At 40.5% G+C, this 23,545-nt stretch overlaps 1 protein-coding gene across 4 annotated transcripts in view; it reads right to left on the reverse strand.

Annotated features, from left to right (window-relative positions):
• Positions 1 to 23,545, reverse strand: part of TRIO (trio Rho guanine nucleotide exchange factor) — a 748,009-nt gene that overhangs the window by 191,573 nt on the left and 532,891 nt on the right. For all 4 annotated transcript variants that reach the window (XM_056520137.1, XM_056520140.1, XM_056520138.1 and 1 more), the window contains exons 37-41: positions 13,221 to 13,507; positions 12,208 to 12,378; positions 7,099 to 7,191; positions 6,241 to 6,389; positions 2,880 to 2,946 (exon numbers count right to left, since the gene is read on the reverse strand). In XM_056520137.1, coding sequence (XP_056376112.1) covers positions 2,880 to 2,946; positions 6,241 to 6,389; positions 7,099 to 7,191; positions 12,208 to 12,378; positions 13,221 to 13,507 — 767 coding nt within the window. The remainder of the gene's footprint in view (positions 1 to 2,879; positions 2,947 to 6,240; positions 6,390 to 7,098; positions 7,192 to 12,207; positions 12,379 to 13,220; positions 13,508 to 23,545) is intronic.

Raw genomic sequence — 23,545 nt, forward strand, 5'->3', positions numbered from 1 at the left:
CAAATTTCTGATAACCTATAGGGTATTTTAATGCTCTTATTTCTTCCATCACCTTATAGTAGAAAAGGTCTAGATTACTGCCCGGGGCTATAGGGGGACAAAAATTTGATTTTATACCACCTCTAAAAACCTCACTTTGAAAAAATCCAGAGCTAGTGGCTTTAAAATTACCTCCTAATAATTCAGTGAGGTCAGCTAAACACTGTAATTCTGTATCGCCACCTCAATGAAGGGACTAAATCCCAGAGGGCCTATGGAGAAGGGAACTTCACCCTCCTTTTTTTTTCTTCATCATTATCAATCACTTTCTTAAAGACTTGAACAGATCTATCTCGAACTGTATTATATCAAATTCCTCGGGGAAACAAAAGTTCAAACCCTGAGCGAGAACCGAACAGGCAGCATCACTTAGAGTAACTGGGGTGAGGTTAACTATAGCTGTAGCCCACTCCTCATCTAACCGAGGTCCAAGATCACCCTTCCATTTACTGCGGACCAAGAGCCATGAGAGAACACCAGCTGATTTGGTAAGGATGGACTCCAATATAACATTAGTATGGATCTCCAGCGATCTTGATCTACCCTGCACCTCATAAACATGACACAGTTCTAGATATCTATAAAAAAAAAAAAGGAACACAGCACTGAGCTCCCTCTGGAGATCCCCAAATGATTTGTCCCTAGTTGAATCCTAGTATACAAGCTGTTGGAGGCAGCACTGTATTCTTTAAGAGGATGCCATCCCAATCCACACCTGAGAATTTTGGCGTATATACAAAACATTAATACAGACTTATCCCAATTTATAAGTAAACCAAAAAAGGAGCCAAAGATTAAGCGCACTAGAGAGGCCAGGGACCGTGCAGAATCACCCAGGAACAAGAGCATATCATGCTCTTCAATGCCAACATACTGGAACCCCATAATATCCGTAGGCGATTGTACCAAGCAAGCCAATGATTCGATGGCCAGTGCAAAGAGTACAGGGGTGAAATTTTGTAGTGAAAAAAGAAGTATCTCCAAAGTCAGGCACTTCTCCCAATAAAAGGTTTTCTTTATTTCGTCAAGGTAGACATAAAAGATTGTATTAACCTCCTTGGATGATCAGGTGCTCCAGGCCTGCTGACCCACCACTGATGGGCTGCTGTAGATGTTATGCTATGAGCATAACCAACTCTGGTGAGCACATTTTAATTGAAAACTCTGCCTGCAATTTTTATGGTAATACACTAGGATCGCGCTCCTCTTTTCTTTTGTCTCTACAGTGCAAAGAGTACAGGGGTGACAGGGACACCCCTGCCATGTACCCTTCTGCAACTCAAATGGATTTGAAAGCTGACCGTTCACTTTGAGTTGGGCAGAGCATAAGATAGAAATCTAGACCCCAACCCCATAAGCCCCATAACTCTCCAGAGGTAATTCAACTCAACATTTTGGCAGCATTGAGTGAAAAAAAATTACCTAGCCCCAGTTCCTTCCCGGGTCATTTGCAGATTAAGAAATACCCGTCGGACCCGTGGACTAAGGATAGAACAACTTTCACCAATCTTTTTCCATCCACATACACAACTGGGAGATTGGTCTGTAGGACCCTGCATGAAGTGGAGCCTTACCAGGTTTTGGAAGGAGCACTACTATGGCCTCAAGCATAGAGCGAGGCACAGAACCCTCAGATACATAAATTTTTAGCTATAGATTACCCTTCTTAAACTTAAAGGAGTACTCTAGTGCAGAGTATTCCTGCTCTGTTCTGCCCGGGCTGCAAAATAAATGAAAATGAATCATCACTCACCTCCCTGGGTTCCCGCGGAGCGTCGCTACAGCTAATCGGTCCTCCGGTCCATCCTCTTCATACTTCCGGGTGTAACGAAGCGTCACATGGCACTCGGCCTATCGCCGGCCGAGGCTGAACATCGTGGCGGCCGGCGATAGGCTGAGCGCCATGTGACGCTTCGTTACACCCGGAAGTATGAAGAAGATGGACCGGAGGACCGATCAGCTGTAGTGGCGCTCCGCGGGAACCCAGGGAGGTGAGTGATGATTCATTTTAATTAATTTTGCAGCCCGGGCAGAACAGAGCAGGAATACTCTGCACTAGAGTACTCCTTTAACTTATTGATCATTTATTTATTATATTTTATCACATTTGAAACTTAGATACTCCTATACTGTATGAGACCTGAGGACTAATCCCTTCTTAACACATTTCTTTTGATACTTTACAGGCACACCGGGTATGACATGATCTGTTGACATGGAAGGTAATGTCCAGCTGGGAACAGCCTAGTGTTAACAGTCCTTCTATAATAAGACTCAAAAATAGAGTAACAGAACATGGAAGCACATCCACAACGTGCACTATGATCTAATTGCTTCTCAGCATATTTTCAAACTAATAGGTTATTAGTGTACCTATTGATCAAAACGTGCAAGCCCATTTGCCACGTCAAAGCCACCTGGTAGGTGTTCATACTGGTGTGGTGCTCTGTGGCGGCCATTGTTGATGTGGTCCTTTGTTCGCAGGGTGTGTGGCCCCAAAAGTCGGGGGCTTGATCGGGCAGCAATGCAGCTGCCTGGCCACTGAGCCTTTCCCCTTTAGGCTTGCTGTTGTGTTGATGGTGGTTGCCACCCCACTCTTGTCGGGTGGCCGTGATGTGGCGAAAAGGATGTAAAGAAAAAAAAAATCCTTACTAACATGGTAATGTGCAACTGGTCTGGAGCAACCAGACCTTTGTCTGTCTCCTACTGACACTGAGCCAAAACAGATAAGAATAAAATAAGTTTTGTGTAGGATTAGAATAAAAGCAGATTTGTGTATTGCAGGACCTGTTTTCACATACATTTATAATAATTTCAACAAAAGTTAGTTCCAAAATTACCTCAACTACATAACCGAGGTCCTTCACATAATCCCGTTCTGTATCAAGTAATTCCTGTAATACATAGCTGAGAGAAGAAAGAACTGTTATTAACAATATGCTGGAATTCTGTACAACAAAAACCCTTTTTTTAAAATTATATAAAATCTACAGCGTTGTCCCACTAGATCTATGGTTTAACCTTCAGGATTGGTCTGATTGTGGCCTTGGTGACAAGCCCAATTTTACAAATTCAATTTAACATATACAAATGGGTCACTTTACGTAGTAGTAATTATCCTGAGAATGTTTTTGCTTGACATATTGTACAAAAAAGTAAAATGACATTTTGTAATATTTTCTATTACAACAGTCATAACAAACTAGTTAAGTTATATTTATAATATGTTTACTTTTTATTGGTAAAATCTTTGAACGTGGACCTGTCAACATAAAAATAGATGTGAAAAAAGCACATGGCTAAATAAGGCTTCTCATCAATATTCTGGGGATACTTTTTTTTTTTCTTAATAGTCCTTTCCAATGCTAAGATATAAGCCATTTTGTTATATGCAAGTGTGGGTTCACACCACGATTTCACTGTACGGCTGCCGGATCCGGTTGGCGGGAGCGAAAACCGGGCGCTCTCGTATCCCAGCTGGACCCATACCGTATCTAATTCATTTCAATGAGCCGAACAGAGTCAAACGGTGACTCCGGTTGGCATATTTTTGCCCCGTATCCTGACCGGACCTAAAACCGTAGTTTACCACTGTTTTAGGTCCGATCAGTAAACCGGAATACGGGGCAAGAAATGTGCATACCAGAGTCACCATTTGACTCTGGTCGGCTCATTGAAATGAATTAGATACGGTCCAGGTCAAATACCGGAGGGCCCGGTTTTCACTCCCTCAACCGGATCTGGTAGCCGTACAGTAAAATCGTGGTTTGAACCCACCCAAATGTCTTACTAGATTTTCTTGAGCCCACGACAGCACCCCTGGAGAGGCCACTTCCTATTCCTCAGGACAGGAAACAGGATTTTGAATAAGCCATCTGTATGGCCTGATTTATCCACCTAGCCACTGTTTACACATGGATGCTGCCATGACCTTATTCCTGCCATGGAATTCGAGCTGTGTGCATTTCTCCAGATCTCCGTTAGTAATGCTGGATCTGAGGATTGTACAACTCTATCTTCTAGGGTTGACTGATGAAAAACATCATGACTTCCCCCACCCACCTTGTAGAAGTGACTGCTAAAAAGAAGGCAAGTGTAAGAGAAACCATTCAAGGAAAGAGATCATGAAGAGGTTTAACCCCTTAAGGACTCTTATATTTTCATCCACAGACTAGTAGGAGGGTTGTTTTTTTCCGTTGTAATGCCATCACTCACTTTACCATAAATGTATGGTGCAAACAAAAAAAATACAATTTGTGTGGGGAAATTAAAAAGAAAACCGCAATTTTGCAAATTTTGGAAGGTTTCATTTTCACGCCGTGCAATTTACAGTAAAAATGACGTGTTCTTCATTCTTTGAGTCAATACGATTAAAATTATACCCATGAGTAAATACTTTTCTATTACTGTTGCGCTTAAAAAAATCGCAAACTTTTTACCCAAATTAGTACGTTTAAAATCCCTCTATTTTGAAGACCTATAACTTTTTCATTTTTCTGTATGAGCGGCGGTATGAGGGCTCCTTTTTTGCGCCGTGATCTATACTTTTTATTGATACAATATTTGCATATATAACATTTTTAGCAATTTTTATTAAAAAAAGCAGCAACTTTGGACTTTTTAATAGTATTTTAATAGTTTGGATATTTACTCAGGTGGCGATACCAAATATGTTTATAAAAAATGTTTTTACACTTTTTGGGGGGTGTAATGGGGAAAATGGGACAATTTCTATTTTTTATTGGGGGGGGAAGGGGATTTTTATTTTTTTCCCCTTTTTTTATTTTTGCACATTTTATGTTCCCATAGGGGACTATTTATAGCAATCATTCGATTGCTAATACTGTTCAGTGCTATTCATAGGGCATAGAACTGATCAGTGTTATCAGTCATCTTCTGCTCTGGTCTGCTCGATCTCAGACCAGAGCAGAAAACCTGTGGAAGGCAGCGGAGGCAGGTAAGGGGACCTCCGTCTGCCGTTCTGGATGATCGGATCTCCGCGGCAGCGCTGCGTTTGAAACACAGAGCTGTCTGCTGACTTCATGAGCACAGTGCTCTCTGCTGACATCTCTGTTCATTTTAGGAACTGTCCATAGCAAACATATGCTGTTCTGGACAGTCCTAAAATGGACAGAGATGTCAGCAGAGAGCACTGTGGTCATGATGTCAGCAGACAGCTCTGTGTTTCAAAAAGAAAAGAATTTCCGCTGTAGTATTCAGCAGCTAATAAGTACAGGAAGGATTAAGATTTTTTTAATACAAGTAATTTACAAATCTGTAACTTTCTGGCACAAGTTGATTTAAAAAAAAAAATAGTTTTTCACCGGAGTACCCATTTAAGGACACAGCCAGTTTCATTTTTGGTTTTTCCTTCTAGCAATAACAATTATGCCTCTTTGAAGGCGAGAAGGCAGACCAGACCATAGGAGTTCATTGGAGCCGCCGGGAAGCAGGTAAAAGGATCTCCGATGCCCAATATGATTCATTGAATGGCTTTTAGAAAAATAAGACCATTCATGATTACATAAAAAAAAGGTTAACAACAAAATATGGATCCCAATTCAGATTGGTTAAGTAAAAGCATACACCATGGCAATTTTCCCTGTGGACAATACAACTATTACAAATATAATCTCAAGAAAAAATATTTTCAGTTAGGTGGCTACCAAGTACAGGTCAATCAATTTAATTCTTGTAAATAACAATTTATTGTTTACTGCCTAATTTGTACATGTGGGTGAGGCTTGTTTTTGTACATGGACATTTTGCAATAAAGTTTGGATTTTAATGCAACTTTATGGTGAGTGCAGACATTATTTTTTTCCTTGTTTTGGAGACTCGTCGAATGGCGCTGATGTCATGATCAGTATTAATTAAAGCATCTGAAGGATTAATGGAGGGCATCAGTGTAATGGCTGATATATTTCCTTACCGATGGGTCCCTGGCTGCTGATATCAGCCGGGAGCAGCAGTGCATGAAGTGAGCGCAGCACCTGTGCTCCCTTCATGTACATGACGTAGATGCACATCCTGTTAAGAACTGGCGCACCAAGACGTACATTTACGTCCATTGTCATTAAGTGGTTTAACAGTTACAGTAACTTTATAAAAAACTTTTGACATGTCACAAAGACATGCCTCAGACAATGCTCAGTATTTATAATGAAACAATTTAGTATGAAACAATAATATTTTCCTTACTGTCGTCTCTTTAAAGAGCTGGACTTCTTTTCCTCCATCTCCTCAATTGGAGATGCTGAAGATAATAGAGATGTATCTGAAGGATTAAAAGAGGGGCTGCTGCTGTCACCCTGGTCTACCTGAAGATAACTTGGACGGTCTTCCAATGCCTGTAAAACCCCAATATTAAGTAAAATATACTCAAACAAGTATAGAATACAAATAATGTTTCTAGATGTTTACTGCTCAATTCTCCATATGATCTTCAACTTAAATAGGCACTGTAAAATTCAAAAACTTTTTATATGTTGTACATCTTGGTAAAACATTAACCTTTTTAATATACTTCATAAGAAAATGTTATTTCATGTCTATAGAAATCACATCCCATGTGGGAACTTACGCCTTCCCTCCTTAGAGCTGAGAACTGGCTGCTCTATGCACAGAGGCTTTCCAATACGCCCACGACTAAAAGAGCAGGCTGATTGACAAGCTGAGAGCCTCCACAGAGCCCTGCTTGTCCCACCTGCACTTCCTGTATTTAGTCTTGGCACAGTTGTTGGCAGAGAGGTAGAGTGGTGCATTTGCCCATAGCAACCAGATTGTTTCTTTCATTTTAAAAAAAGACCTCTGAAAAATTAAAGAAGCAATCTGATTGGTTGCTATGGACAAATAAGTCACTCTTCCTCTACACAGGTTTTTAAAAGTCTCCCCAAAGTGTTCTGGAGAGAGGAAAGACCCCTAATGGGACATTTTTATCAAAAAATATGACATTTTACAGTTGTTGGATCCCCACGATCAGCTACTTATCCTTGGGGATAAGTACATTTTCACTGGAGTACTCCTTTAAGTATAGTTTACACAATCAATGCTACTTACCATTTTGCTTTTAACAAGTTCTTCTATAGCACTGACAAGTTCAGCAGCACTTGGAGTTTCAGAACTAGTCGGGCGTGCCAGCAATCTAGATGTCTGGAGGCAAGAAAAAAAAAATGGTATCTGTGAAATTTTTACAATTTTAAGAAATCTTTTCCCAAAAGTGGATTGGTTGTAGTGCCCACCACATTATGCTGATTTAACCAATTTATATTCCTACCTGTGGGATAATGGCAAATAACTTGTTTACTATGTGAAGATATTGAAGGTTGTTAAAAACTTCAGGTGGTGCCTACCTACTTGGGGCATCTGTGTTATGGGTAAAACAAGTTAAGTGGCCTTTCTACATACTGGAGTGACCTAACTACCTATTGTGGGAGATCTACCTACTCTTCCTTGACCCGCTTACCTACCCACTCTACTGTTTCATATATCAAGGGGGTTATTATTGTAAAGAGCACTATAGGTGCTGGAATAGTGTGGAGCTTTAAATGATTGTCTGGCAGGTTCTGTGGAGACGAGTTGTGGCTGGAAGAAATGGTCATGAGGGTCTGGGCAATTAGAGAAGACGTCACCTAATGTAACTGTATGTTATTACTTATATGGTCTGCAGAGCTGATATCTACCACTATATGGTAATATGTATGGTGATAATATTCCTCCTTGTATACTGGTATTATTGGTAATTTCGGTCTGAGTATACAGGATTTGGTCAGAAACAGTATAATGGTAATATGTATGGTTAGAATATTTCCTTCTTGTATACTGCTGTCTATATCACCCTTACCCCCCTAGTATGTTCCCTACTATACCCAACTATGATTGACATTTGTTTAATCCCCTTTGTGGCTCTGCCTTCACATCCACACCCATTACCAAAATGGTCTGTTTAGTCTAAAATATCTGGGCCTATTTTCAGTCCCAGTCCGGCCCTTGGCCTGTGAGAAAAGGGTGAGACTTATCTAAATTCATAATGAAGGAAAAGTGACAAACAAAATTCTACCATGGAAAGTTCTCAAAAGAGACTGCTCCACGTATAGTCCGCTCCACCTTCAAGAATTTATACTTGCATCAAGTTTTTCTAAGAAATTATTTCTCTCTGGATACTATGTTGCCACTGTTGGAGTATTTTTATTTACATGGACATCTATCCCTCCAGGGCTATATTGTGTATAACTGTAGAACGCTAATAGCAGAGCCGCACAGTATTGTCACAGATGCACTTTGGCAGGAGGGGGGCATACAAACCTTTCTTCATATCATCAACCCATCATAGAAAAGAGTTAGTGTTAAATCAACAGATGGTCGGCCGGTATGGAGTGGGCTCGAATCAGGAGTCATAGGTCATGGAGGGGTTAAAGAAATAGAAAAATCATTCACCTACATTACCCTGGATAATTAATCCCATATATATATATATATATATATATATATATATATATATATATATATATATATATATTTTTTTTTTTTTTTTTTTAAGTAGTGAAACAAAACAAAACCTAAAAAATTGTATTGTTTTAAGAATTAACCTACAGAATAAAGAATGTGTTCATTCAATAATTCAATATAAACAACCTTGGGGATGTAGGTCCTCTCAGGGAAACCCTGAATAAAGACCCTCCGGTCTAAAGCTTAACTTTTAATCTTTTTCAAACTAATAATTAAAGGTGCTCATTTGCCACCAGGTGGCAGTGTGTGATTAAAATTACAATCCCTTATTTGTTATATTTCAGTTCTGTAGCATGCTATGCTTGGATGTAATGACCGCAGAGATGTGTTTGCAGTATTCTGCTCTGATGCCGTCTACAGACTTGGCATCACGCATCTCCGTGGTCCAACCAATTTCAAAGACAGGGATTGAGCTAAAATCTATTATCCTCTGACTCAACGTTTCGCCAGTAGGAACTGGCTTTTTCAAGAGTGTGAGGTACACTGAGTTATGGCGCCTCTTGCTATTTATGCCCTCTCTACTGATTGCGCTAATTGTTCGGCGTTCTCATTAGCCAATCATGCATCGTACTTCATCTTACATCATGCGCATCACAGATTTGTGTCTCGCTCATTGGCGGATGTTGTTTCAGTATTAACCAATAGTAATGATGTCTCTGCGCATGACATCGGACTTAATCTTACCGGCGTCTGATCCGCTCGTTCCAGAGGTCTGTACTACGCATGTATTTTAACTTAGAGTTTTCTCGGCATGTTGATAACTTACTGCGCATGTCTTATGACTTAAACTCTTTCATCAGATCACCGCTCTACTGCGCAGTTCTGTTGACTTAGTTTTTCTTCTGTGCTCGTATGTGTCGACATACCGCGCATGTCTTTTGACTTAGAATATTTCTTCCCGGGTGCAGTCACACCGCCGTATTTTGACAGTTAGTATATTCTTCACTCATCCCTAAATTTAGAGTCCTTCAAGGCTCTGTCTGACTGCCTTACTTGAACTGTCAGTATGTTCTTCAGATGTGACAATTACAATTTAATAACCTGACACGATCAATGGCAGCATTATGTATTGGCAAACGGCGTATACTTTACTTATCCTTAAGGCTGAAGTCTTTTGTCCTCTTTCAAGTTGTCATGTTTTAGTTGTCATTATACGCTTACAGCGCTAATGGTTTAGTAATCTGACAGTATCCAATAATAAATATATCACTTATTTCCTGCTTTTCATTTTTTACTTTATTTTTGTTGTGATTGATATAAGTAGTATAATGTTAGTGACCTTCATATCTCTCTTTTTTTTTTTTTTTTTTTTTTTTAATTAGTTTCATCCGATAGAGGGACATCTGAGTCCACGGCGGCAACGCCCCCAGGACTGCTCCTCAGCCTCAGGCAACAAACCAAGGTAGGTATATTCATAGGGAGGTTTGATAATAAATGTTTGAGCATATATAGAGTTGCAATCTGCCTTTAGTTATGATATTTGTCCGTTTAGAATGTATGAATATAAGATTGGGCATGATATGTGGATATGAGATTAATTCTCTACTTGATGTTACAGTGGGCATTATTATTCCCTGCCTAACTCAGTGTATACACTGTTCCCTGGTATTCACAATTTATTTAGTTCCTTTTCCTTGCTCAATTTTTATTCCATTCCATTCCTTGGGCAATGAAAAATTGAGCAAGGAAAAGGAACTAAATAAATTGTGAATACCAGGGAACAGTGTATTCACAAAGTACAATTGGTGGCGCATAAAACAAGTCCTCATATGGCCCTGTAGGTGGAAAATTTAAAGAGTTATGGCTACAAAAAAGGGAGGAGGAAAGAAAGAAGAAACAAACTGAAAATCGTTGCATCAATATGGTGATAAGAAGTATGGCGTTTAAAACATAACTGTAATCATATTCTGACCACCCAGACCACTATAATTGTGTTTGAGATGATTATAAGGAGACAGCAGTCATACCTTTATTGCTCTTTGTTCTTCTTTTCTTACTAATAAAAACCTTTTATCCAAAAGTCAGGCACAGTCGGATAGGCGTGCCTTGGAGTTTGTCAAGCCCCGCCGCTGCTACGCCTATCCTGCCTTCCAGCACTGGGACCGCTGTGTCTTAATACACAGCGCATGCTCCCGTCCCGTCGGCTCTAAGGTGCACGTGCCGTCCCTGTCGGCTCTAAGGTGCACGTGCCGCCACGTCCTGAGTTGACAGAGTGAGCACTTGCACCTGATGTCTGTGCGCTCAGTGCGCATGTGCTGTACTAGATGCACTGTGTAGTAAGACACAGCTGTCCCAGTGCTCGAAGGCAGGATAGGTGTGGCGGCGCTTGGCAAACCCCAAGCCACGCCTATCCAACTGTGCCTGACTTTTGGTTAAAAGGTTTTTATTGGTATGAATAGAAGAACAAACAGCAATAAAGGAATGGCTGCAGTCATCTTCTAATCATCGGCAGAAACGATAAAGACTTTCATTCAGTAATGCTAAAACACTAGTCTTTATTGGATTCCATAAAATAGTGTACATGGAGGACGTCACATCACCATGCTGCACAAACTTCATTCTACCCTTCTAGTCTGATGTTTGTGCAGAACGGTGGTGTGATGTTCCCCATATATATTGATTTTATGGAATTCAAGACTAGTGTTTTAGCAGTGCTGGATTAAGTCTTCATAGATTTTTGACACATGCAAACTGGAAAATTTCTGGCATTTAAAAAATGTTTTTAATGGCATTTACTGTAAGGTAAAAATGACAACAACAACAAAAAAACATGTGGGTTGGTATGATTATGCCAAGATTCATTTTATAAAGCTTTTAACGTTCTTTTTTATTTCTATTTTCTTCCTTTTTTTGTGTTGCCATGTTTAGACAGTCATAACTTTTTTATTTTTCATCCGTTCCCATTGTGTGAGGGCTTATTTTTTGCGGGACAAGCTATAAACTTTTTTTCATTCATTTTCGCAAAACACAATACCTCTTGATAATTTTTATTCCACTTTTTGGACCGAAATGGAAAAACAAAACATTTTTCTGATTCTTCAGGGGTTAGGTTTTTACAATGTGCATGTAATGGCTAAACTAAAAAAAGTTTGCTTTATTCTGTAGGTCAGTACTATTACAATGATAACCAATTAATTCCGTTTTTTCTTTTGTTTTACTACTTTATCACTTTTTGCAGCAGCATGCTAGGGGACTAGATGGACATCAGTGATTAGGTTGATGTCCTGCACTTACTCCTTAAACGCTACAATCAAAGTAAATTGTGGGGTGTAAAAGAGCCAACATTTACTTGCCAGTTAGCTTAGTGGGCTGATCGGGACCACTGTGGCAAAATTGCAAGGGTCCAGATCAGCAAGCTGGGGTTCACATAGCCTGCTCCCTGCCGTCAAATCAACACTCAAAACACCCCTTTCCTCCTGTGACTTCTAACACAAAAAACAATAAATCCTTCCAATTCAAAAAGGATTATCTCATCTTTCCCTAAGTATCAGCTAAATGAAAGGAATTATTTAATGAAGACTATGTAGTAGGATGCATCATTATTAATTCAGGTAACAAACAAGCAATAAAAGAAAAATAATCATAGAAAAAGTGTCCATAAAAAGCCAATACTAATATAACTTTAATAGCTGTACTTGTGTGTAAAATTGTTTGCAACACCTTGTCATCTTGGGAATCACACTGAAGAAGACTATGCTGTTGAATAGCCATAGGAGGTGGCAAGGGAACTGCATCAGGTCCTTCTTCACTTTCTTCTTCTCCACAGCTCTGCATGCCAGAGGAAGAGGATTTAGATAATGTGCCACTACTAAGCCCCTCATTTCGTACTCTCTATATGGAAGAGAGAAAAAAAGGACATTATTTTTATTTTATATCTGCAAAAAGTACATTAAATAAAAACCTTATAGGCATACAAGCACATGCACTTATGTACATACATGCACGCAAGTGCATTGTTACATTGTACAGCTGAAAAAAGGACACAAGGCCATCAATATCAACCAAAGAGGGGAGAAGAAGGACGAAGGGAATGTATGGGTGGATGAAGGGAAGGCGATGTGATACTACATTTCTACATAACCAACAAAGAAAAGGCACTCCAGCTCGCCCCAACTGATGTCCAACTGTATTTGTCTAAGCAGGTTTTGAAGCCCTTAAGTTTTTTTTTTACTGTAACCGATTCCTGAAGTAGACTGTTCCGCAGATTCAGAGTTCTTTTGGTAAAGAAGGCTGGACGCCCCTGGAGAATAAACCTTTTTTCTCCACAAACCCACGTGTTCACGCAGAGAGTGGTTTTTCAAGAAGCTTGTTTTGTTATGGACAGTATCAAAAGGCAATAATAGACAATAAGGGCTCATATAAGAATAATATTAAGCTGTTACTGCTGTACACATACATGTAAAGTAGAAAGAGTGTATATCTAAAGCTCAGTTTATGTTACCATTGAGAGCCACTGTAAGTGCTTCAATCTGTTCTAACAGCAATAATAGCAAAATATACTGTGCTGTCAAAATGACAGAAATACCGGCAAGCCAATTACAAATTAATGCAGTCCGCTGGTCATAATTTGGAAATAGATGGCAAAAAGAGAAAGTTCCTATAGTAGAAAATCTGTCCTGCAAAAATAGCTGACTCAAAGAGGTAAGTCTGTAAAACAGATACCACTTACTAACCTCTTCAATGGTCTCATCTTGTGGTGTTGCTGCACTGTCATCAGAATCCTTTTGGTAGCTAGAGTCTGCATTCTTGCGCACCTCTCTGCTTTTCTTATGTTTATGAGCCATCTTTTTCACATGTCCATCAGCTTTTCCACTGCTGAGTCTCCTCACAGGGCTTGTTAGCCATTTCCTCAATGTGTTACCAGGTCGCTTAGGACCCGGCGAACTTTGTGTGTTAACCATATGTGGTTGTAATGAATTAAACGAAGCTGGGGGACTAGCGTCATTAACAGAAATAGAGTCTGTAAGAGTAAATAAAAATGTATTAGTTTAAAAATGATTTTAGAAATTGAGTAACACAAATAACACATGTTTCAATAAAATTTTTATAAATTAACATTAACATATGCTAATCAAGACCAGCAGTTAAAAAAAAAAAAAAAAAATTATAAAGCTAAATCCAGAAAGGGTTAGTCTTCGGGAACTGTTGCAATAATCCGCTTCCTCTCTATGAAGGAGTTAAGCGCCTAGGCAGCCACTATCCCTGTCTAAGCTATGCTCAGCAGTGTCTCAAACTTGGACCAACAAGAGAGAAAAAAAAGTGACAACAATCAGATAGCTGGTTCCAATACAAACGGATAGAACACACACAGGGGAGCGTAGAGTAAAAATGATAGAGGTTTTCAGGAGACTACAACATTTACTTGCCACTTGTGCGCTTCTTCTGGTCACAGACCATTGCAGTTCCTATACAGGTGCATACTACACACATAAGGTAGTGTAAGGTAGAAATGATATGGGGTTGTTCAGGAGACATCGGGGGATATTTATCAAAGCTGTCTATGTCCCGCATCAATTTAGACCAAACTACAGAGGGTTTTTGGCTGGTATAATGTGCGCCTAATTTATCAAATGGCGCACTGCTCTTGATAAATTCTGCGCACTGACTTCATGATCTATGCTTTAGTCTATATTTAAACCTGCTTCAACATGGTCTGACATTTCAGCGTACTTTCAGCCGATGCGACTTGTCACTGAAAAGTCGCTTTGGATAAATTCAGCACCAATGCATTTTCCAATGCATTTCCATCTAAAATAGACTTGCATGCATCATGTTCTAAAAATCCTCCAGAGCAAGAGTCGCAGAAAAGTTGCACATATTTAGATTGCGACTTTCTGTGCGACAAATTTAGACAGGAAAAAACTGTCTAAAGACTTTGATAAATATCCCCCATCGACTGTTTCTCACTGCTTAGGCGCTGCCTCTTAGAGAAGCTTAGCAAGAAACTGTAGTCTGCTCCTAAATACCCCCATATCATTTCAACCTCACATAACCCAATTGTCTTGTATCCTTGGTGTCAGAACTACAATAAAATCAGAATTCCAGCTTTATAATAGGTGAGTGCCGCATTCTCTCTCTATGCAAATGTGCAAATGGTTTATAAATAATTATACGTGCATACAATTTTTTTGTATCATTACCTTTATTACAATTAAATTGTGTATTAAACCCTTCGTTATTCCTACTTTGACTTTTTTTTGTCATCTCCGGAATGTTTTTTTTGCTCTGGCTTTATTTATTTATTTTTCTATTATTTGATACCTTTATAAACATCCATACAATCCCTATAAATCTTTCTATAGCTTGTACAACTTTGTATATATATATATATATATATACACACATTTTTTTTGTGCTTTGTGCATGTATCTTTGTGCTGGCAGTGTGCTGCTGCATTCTTCTGTTGCTATATATATATATATATATATATATATATATATATATATATATATATATATATATATATATATATATATATATATATATATATGTATACACACAGAGATTAGTGAATTTGTCTTGTGTGCAATGCTATCGAATTGGTCACGTGTTTAAATTGGGAAATACTCCAGCTGCAAGTATTACATGCCCCTTAATGTCAAGACAGCATTTGTAATGTTAAAATGGCAGCAACATACAACAACTATTGATTTATTTTTAATGCTTATTGAAGTAAAAACAATATCTAAACATTACCACTTTTAAGGTCTATTCACACATACAGTATTCTGTGCAGATTTGATGCGCAGGATTTTAAGCTGTGTTCAGTCATTCAATTTACATTGAAATCTGCAGCAGAAAATCCTGCGCATCAAATCTGCGCAGAATACTCTACGTGTGAATAGACCATTAAGGGGCAGGTGTCTGCCATTGTTATTTTCACACATGGTGGTATTAAAATTTGCAACTGCTTTTTCAAAAGTTGTCAAAAAAAGTATTACTTCGGGGAATAGAAGCTTGGTATTATTTTAATATATGTCTAAGACAAAAGGAAGTTCACATTTCATTCAAGGAAAGCTAGGTGAAATGTGTGAAATGAAAGGTAGCTGGCCACCCTTAGCAAGACATAGCATGTTACTCCTGTTTATGAGCCTGGTTTTATGGACTGACAGGTAGGTTAGTAGTGAGGCCAGTCCAGGTTAGGCTGGGTTCACACTACGTTTTGTCCCATACGGGAGCGCATACGGCAGGGGGGAGCTAAAAGCTCGCGCTCCCGTATGTGACCGTATGCGCTCCCGTATGTCATTCATTTCAATGAGCCGACCGGAGTGAAACGTTCGGTCCGGTCAGCTCATTTTTGCGCCGTATGCGCTTTTACAACCGGACCTAAAACCGTGGTTGACCACAGTTTTAGGTCCGGTTGTAAAAGCGCATACGGCGCAAAAATGAGCCGACCGGACCGAACGTTTCACTCCGGTCGGCTCATTGAAATGAATGACATACGGGAGCGCATACGGTCACATACGGGAGCGCGAGCTTTTAGCTCCCCCCTGCCGTATGCACTCCCGTATGGGACAAAACGTAGTGTGAACCCAGCCTTATTGGTTCAGCCTCAGACAGCACAGGTGCTTGAGGCTAACTATGGTCTGCACAGTGTGCAAGGAAGGGCCCCTAGTGTGTAAGGGTGATACTAGGCTTGTGGGTGATACAGAGGACAGAGTCTGGTGGGAAATGTCACAAAACTAGTGATTTTGAGCAGTAGGCTCAAAATAATAGGGATGTTTTCCTGTGTTAGATTGCCCCAAACCAAGCAGGTTTTATTTTTATGGTCTACACAGTCTTGTCAATATTTGTTGCCTGTGGATGAGGAATTAAGTTGCATGAGATTTAAAATGAACACTGCTGGATTGGACTGTAATTTCTGGTGTTACAACAATCTCAGATTTCATAGAGATTGTGGTCAGCAGTAAAAACAGCTTTAGTACAGTATGGAACATGATGGACAGTCCAGGATTTAGGCCGTTGTGTGGGACCCAGAGGTGGCAGTAGCTGCAGTGATGACAGAAGCAGTAGTACATAATAGAATAAGATTAATATAGCTCTAAAGATGGCTAGTAATAGCAACATCAGTGACATGCTCTCTGCACCACAAAATAAATGATGAAAAAAAAAAAAAAACACCAAAAGGTGTAAATAAATTATGATTTGTTGTCACTTCATTTGTGCGGGATGACCATGTCTGTACAATGCTGTGGAATATTATAACACCATATAAAGATATTATAATAAAATAGAAAAAATTTATTTGACTTGGACAAGGGCAAAATTATAAAAAAAAGCGTAAAAACGCTTAACGCAGATGATTCAACTGAATCAGTGCACATTGCTATCAGCAAGAAAAGTTTAATTTTCATTTGACAGGCTGAATTTTAAGGGTGCAGCATATAAGTTTATTTAAAGCAGAACACTACCGTTTTTGGTGGCACTAAATTAGACAGCAAGCAATGAATGAAGTGACCGTTAGTGGAAACAAGATTCACTTCATCTGCATCAGTTTGGCTGTGCAGAGTAGATTTAAACACAAGCAGTGGGTCAGTAATTAACATCTTCAGGACACATGTCGTACCGGTACGTCATGGGACCCTGGTACTTAAGGACCCATAACGTACATATACGGGCGTGGGAATTTCGGTCCCTACCACGCAGCGGGCAGGGATCGGACCGGGGTGACTGCTGATATCGATCAGCAAGCACCCTGCGCAAGTGCCCAGGGGGGGTCATCAAACTCCCCCATGTCGGCGATCGCGGCAAATTCACACTTGCGATTTGCGCGATTCCAGGTCATTACGGGTCTATGATGACCTGGAATATAAGGCAGATCGCAGTTGTCCAAGACACCCACGATCCCCCTGAAGGGATAGGAGTGAGACGAGACGACCAATAGCAGATCGGGGGGGGGGCGTTACTTTCGGTTTCCCTGTTCTGCCCACCCACAAGAGGCGGGGCAGGACGGGGAAACCGTCAGGGACCGGCGCCGAAGGTCACTTACCGATCTGCGGAGGCTGTGGGCGACGATCTGCGGGCGGCGATGTTGTGCGGCAGAAGAGGACGGCACCCTGGATCCTACAGAAGCCTGTGAGTTGCCTAGCAACATCTCGAGGGCTACAGTCTGAGACCACTATACAGTGGTATCTATACTGTAGCCCTCCAGATGTTGCAAAACTACAACTACCAGCATGCCCAGACAGCTGTTTGGGCATGCTGGGAGTTGTAGTTTTGCAACAGCTGGAGGGCTACAATTTAGAGACCACTGCACAGTGATCTCCAATCTGTAGCTCTCTAGATCTTGCAAAACTACAACTCCCAGCATGCCCACACAGCAGTTTTCTGTCTGTGCATGCTGGGATTTGTAGTTTAGCAACATTTGGAGGTCCACAGTTTGGAGATCACTGTGCACTGGTCTCTAAATTGTAGACCTCCATATGTTGCAAAACCCAGCATGCCCAAACAGCTGTCAAGGCATGCTGGGAGTTGTAGTTGCGTACCTCCAGCTGTTGCATAACTACATCTCCCAGCATGCCCTTTGGAGATCAGTACATGCTGGGAGTTGTAGTTTTGCAACAGCTGGAGACACACTGGTTGAAAAATACTGAGTTAGGTAACAGAACCTAACTGAAGGTTTTCAAACCAGTGTGCCTCCAGCTGTTGCAAAAGTACAACTCCCAGCATGCACGGTCTGTCAGTACATGCTGGGAGTTGTAATTTTGAAAAAGCTGGAGGATTGCCCCCCCCCCCCATGTGAATGTACAGGGTACATTCACACGGATGAGTTAACAGTAAGTTTCCTGGAGGGGAGGAGCATGTGAGCGGCTGCAGGTAGCAAGCCGCACGCCTTCCGCCGAACCACGCCACGAGAAGGAGATTGCGGGCACCCGGGATGCAGGGCTGGGTGATTAACCCCTTAAGGACCAAGGGCGTACAGGTACGTACTTGGTCCTGCTCTCCTGATATAACGCGGGGTTACACAGTAACCCCGCGTCATATCACGGCGGGCCCGGCGTCATAGTGAAGTCGGGACCCGCCTCTAATAGCGCGCAGCGCCGATCGCGGCACTGCACGCTATTAACCCTTTAGCCGCACGCTCAGAGCTGAGCCATGCGGCTAAAAGCGAAACCGAAAGTGGCCGGCTAGCTCAGTCGGGCTGTTCGGGATAGCCGCGGCTAATCGTGGCAACCTGAACAGCTGACAGGACAGCGGGAGGGCCCCTACCTGCCTCCTCGCTGTCCGTTCGCTGAATGACTGCTCAGTGCCTGAGATCCAGCCATGAGCAGTCATGCGGCAGAATCGTTGATCACTGATTTCTTATGAGAAACCAGTGATCAATGATGAAGATCAGTGTGTGCAGTGTTATAGGTCCCTATGGGAGCTATAACACTGCAAAAAAAAGGGAAAAAAACAAGTGAATAAAGATCATTTAACTCCTCCCCTATTAAAAGTTTGAATCACCCCCCTTTTCCAATAAAAAAAACAACAGTGTAAATAAAAATAAACATATATGGTATCACCGCGTGCGGAAATGTCCGATTTATAAAAATATATCATTAATTAAACCGCTCGGTCAATGGCGTGCACGCAAAAAAATTCCAAAGTCCAAAATAGTGCATTTTTGGTCACTTTTTATATAATTTAAAAATGAATAAAAAGCGATCAATAAGTCCTATCAATGCAAAAATGGTACCGTTAAAAACTTCAGATCACGGCGCAAAAAATGAGCCCTCATACCCCCCCATACACGGAAAAAAAAAAAATTATAGGGGTCAGAAGATGACAATTTTAAACGTATTAATTTTCCTGCATGTAGTTATGATTTTTTCCAGAAGTCCGACAAAATCAAACCTATATAAGTAGGGTATCATTTTAATCGTATGGACCTACAGAATAAAGATAAGGTGTAATTTTTACCGAAAAATGTACTACGTAGAAACGGAAGCCCCCAAAAGATACAAAACTGCGTGTTTTTTTTTCAATTTTGTCGCACAATCATTTTTTTTCCGTTTCACCGTAGATTTTGGGGCAAAATGACTGACGTCATTACAAAGTAGAATTGGTGGCGCAAAAAATAAGCCATGATATGGATTTTTAGGTGCAAAATTGAAAGAGTTATGATTTTTTAAAGGCAAGGAGCAAAAAACGAAAATGCAACAATGGAAAAAACCCCGGTCCTTAAGGGGTTAAGGATGCCGGCGTTCATGTGTTTGTGAGCCGGAGGTAGAGAGTCCGAGGCCGGTAGAGAATGTGCAGGGGAGAGCGATAGAAGAAGGTTAAAGTGGAGCAGCTGAAGAGCAAGTGGAGAAGCCAGATTCGGGTCAGAGGCTGGAAGCAGCAGAGCGGAGAAAGGAGAGAGACGGAGCTTGGGAGTTATTGTGAAGCTGCTGCGATCCGGGGACGGTGAACGAGCATAGCGGAGCCGTGGAGAAGATTAAATAAGGTGAGACTGGGGTTATTGGGCAGCCAGACGGAGTGGTGAAAGGAGGATTAAAAAGATCTAAAGACTGGCTGCCGGGACATGATGTGTGGGTAAAACTAAAAAATTCTCCCCGTACTTTGAGTGAAGTACTGCTGTCTCTAAAAGCTATGTGCTTGGGAATTAATATATATGTACTCTGCCATAAGTGGTGCACATAAGATATTGGTGAACGGACTTAAATAGAAGCCAGAAGATATATGGAGCGGTGATGACCTATTGTAACCCCGGGGATTACTCGTTGTTGGAGGACTTTTAAACTAAACTCTAGGGCGTCATTTACGTATACATTTTGCATTCTAATTTATGGGTGTTGAAAAATAGATACCGATATTTTTGGAGATATTTTGGTGGATGGGAAGTATAAAGTGAATATTGTCTTATGAAAAAGTGTAACAATTGTAAGAGCTGATTTAACCTGGTGAAATTGGTGTGTAAAAAATTATCTGTAGATTTCCATATTTCTAGTTAATATCGATATAGTAATGATGGTGCGAAGAAATGTGGGGAAGGAGGGTAAGGAGGACGGCAACAGGAGATCAGGTGGAGGAATTAAAGTAAAAGAGAAAGAGAAGGGGGAAGGAGCGGTTGGAGGGGTAATGGAGAAATTCCTGTCCCCAGTAGTAAAAAGAAAACAGCAGGACCACAGAACGGAATTAGAAGAGGAGGTAGAGGATGGGAGACCTAGGAGGGAGTCCTCAGAGATACTGAATAAAATATGGGAAGGTGTGCAGAAATCTAATGAATCCCTGAGTGAAGTACAGGAAAATCTGGGAAAAGTAAAGGATGATATATCACTGATAAAGGAGGATATGAAAAAAATGAGAGAAAGAGTGGGAGAAATGGAACAAAGGATAAACAAGGTTCAGGGGGTTGCAAAAGATTCAGAAGAGGAGATCACAAGATTTAAAAAAAACTTGCCAGCAGATGTCAGAAAAGGTTAGGGATTTAGAGGATAGGAGTAGACGGGCGAATATCAGAATTGTTGTTATCCCAGAAAAAGTGGATGGAGAGGATTGTAGGAAATTTATGGAGAGGTGGTTAAAAGAAAGTTTTGGAGGAGAAGGGGGGCTGGAGCCAATGGTGATAGAAAGAGCACACAGAGTTCCCTTTCATCCTCCCCCACCTGGAGCCAGGCCCCATGCTATGTTGATAAAACGCTTATCCTCCACAGATAGGGATCATATTATAAGAATGGCGAGAATAAGGGTAGAAAGTGATTGAAGGTAGTAAGGTGGGAATATTCCCAGACTTTTCAAAAGAAACTCAGATGGCAAGGATGAATTTCTTACAGGTTAAGAAAAGGTTGAGAGCGGCAAAGATAAGATATTCGCTAATATTCACGGCCAAGTTAAGAGTAGAGTACAAGAATCAGACAATGTTTTTATGACGCCAGTAGAAGCTTCAGAGTGGCTGGATAGTGAAGAAATTAAATAAGTGCTCCTTTTAGCAAGTACTTTCTAAGTAATTTTTTTTTTCTTGTATTTTTTGAAGGTAGCGTTTTTGTTTTTTGTTTTTTTTAAGATGGCGTGGGTAGGCAGAAGTTAGGCTCAGTAGAGAGGAACGCAACCCGTGGAGGGTAGAGCGTACCAAGAGAGGGGGGGGGGGGTGGGAGGGTGAGGGAAAATGGCACTGGCAGAAGGTTATTATTTTTTTTTTTCTTCCTTCTTTCTCCTATTAGATGGTAAATATATTGGTATGGAACATTAGAGGATTAGCAGAAAGAATAAAGAGAGCTGCAGTGTTCAAGGTAATAACCAAACATCTGCCAGGAGTGATATGCCTCTTGGAAACCCATTTAAATAAGGAGAAAATAGGGATGTTAAGCCGTAAATGGATAGCGACATCGTATCATTCAATCTACTCGAATTATGCAAGAGGAGTAAGCGTGATGATACATAAGGGGGTAAAGTTGCAAGTGTTGGAAAAGAAAATTGATAAAGAAGGAAGGTATATATTTTTGATGGTAGAATGTGGGAGAAAGAGGATGATCTGGGCCTTTGTATATATTCCGCCCCCTTTCAATTTTCTAGTGCTGCGGAGTTTATGTCAATTTATTAATGATATGGGAAATGTCCCCGTGTTAATTATGGGGGATTACAACGCAGTTATTCAGGAGGACTTGGAAAGATGGAGAAAAAACTGAAAACAAGGGAAGAATACCCAATTTGGGGGTTAGAGAATTTTTTTAATGAGATGGGGTGGAAAATTATATGGAGGATCCAAAACCCAGATAAAAAAATATTTTCATGCTTAAATAAATCTAAACAAACCCTGTCTAGAATAGACATGGTGTTGGGATCACAAGATATGATAAAGGAGGTGAAAGAAGTGATATATGAGCCTAGAAGCATATCAGACCACTCACCAATGCTGATAAAAATGCACTGTAATAGAAGAAAACAACAAAGAAGGTTATGTGTTAGTCCATATTGGTTGGAGTTATGGGGGGGGAGAACCAGATATGGTGGGAAGGATTTCTGAATTCTTTATGTTAAACAAGGGGACAGCCTCGGTTAATGTGGTCTGGGATGCGGCAAAGGCCTATATAAGAGGGTTAATGATCGAAAGAATGGCAAGAGTAAGAAAGAAAGCAGAAGAGGAGGAAATGAAAGGGCGGATAGAGATAGCAGAAAGGCAATATAGGAATACAAGATCAGTGGAAGATAAAGATAGTTTGGTAAAGGAGTTGAAGGAATATGAGAATGTGATCAAGAACCAAGCCATCAAATCGATGAATAGAGTATATAGGCAGAAATATTTAGAGGGTGGTAGACCAGGAAAATTTTTGGCAAAAATGATTGAGGACAATACATCAAAAACAGAAATAAAGGCAATAAGAGATAAGCAATGGAAGATAAGGAACAAACAAAAATAAATTATAGAGGTCTTCCACGAATATTATAGTAAATTATATAAAACACAAGGTGAAATAGACAGGTTGGAGGTCGAAAGATATGTATCAGATTGCTGTCTTCCAAAAATAACTAGTATAATGAGGGAGGGGTTAGGGGCAGAGATTAGAGAAGAGGAGGTAAAAATAGTAATAAAACAAGCCCCAAAAGCTAAAGCAGTAGGTCCAGATGGGCTCCCATTTGAGTTATATAAAGTGTTTGGAAAGGTATTGATTCCGAGGCTAGTAGTATTATTTAATGAAATATTTAAAGGGGGCAACTTACAGAGTCTATGAATAAAGTGATAATTATCCTTATTTTGAAGCCAGGAAAAGATGCAGCGGAGCCGGGGTTATACAGGCCAATTTCCCTATTAAACACAGATATGAAAATCTTGGCCAAGATATTGGCGAATAGGTTGGCCAGTGTGACCACGGGTCTAATAGGTAAAGATCAGTGTGGATTTAGGCAAGGGTATAGCATGGCAGATAATATTAGGAGATTGTTTGCGAATATACAAGAGGTGAGGGGGGCCACTCCATCCTGTCACTTGACGCAGTCAAGGCTTTTGACAGGGTGGAGTGGCCTTATTTATGGAAAGTACTGGAAGGTTTTGGTTTGGGTGAGAGATTTATAAGAT

This window comes from Hyla sarda, chromosome 5 (genome assembly GCF_029499605.1).
Source record: "Hyla sarda isolate aHylSar1 chromosome 5, aHylSar1.hap1, whole genome shotgun sequence".
NCBI lineage: Eukaryota > Metazoa > Chordata > Amphibia > Anura > Hylidae > Hyla > Hyla sarda.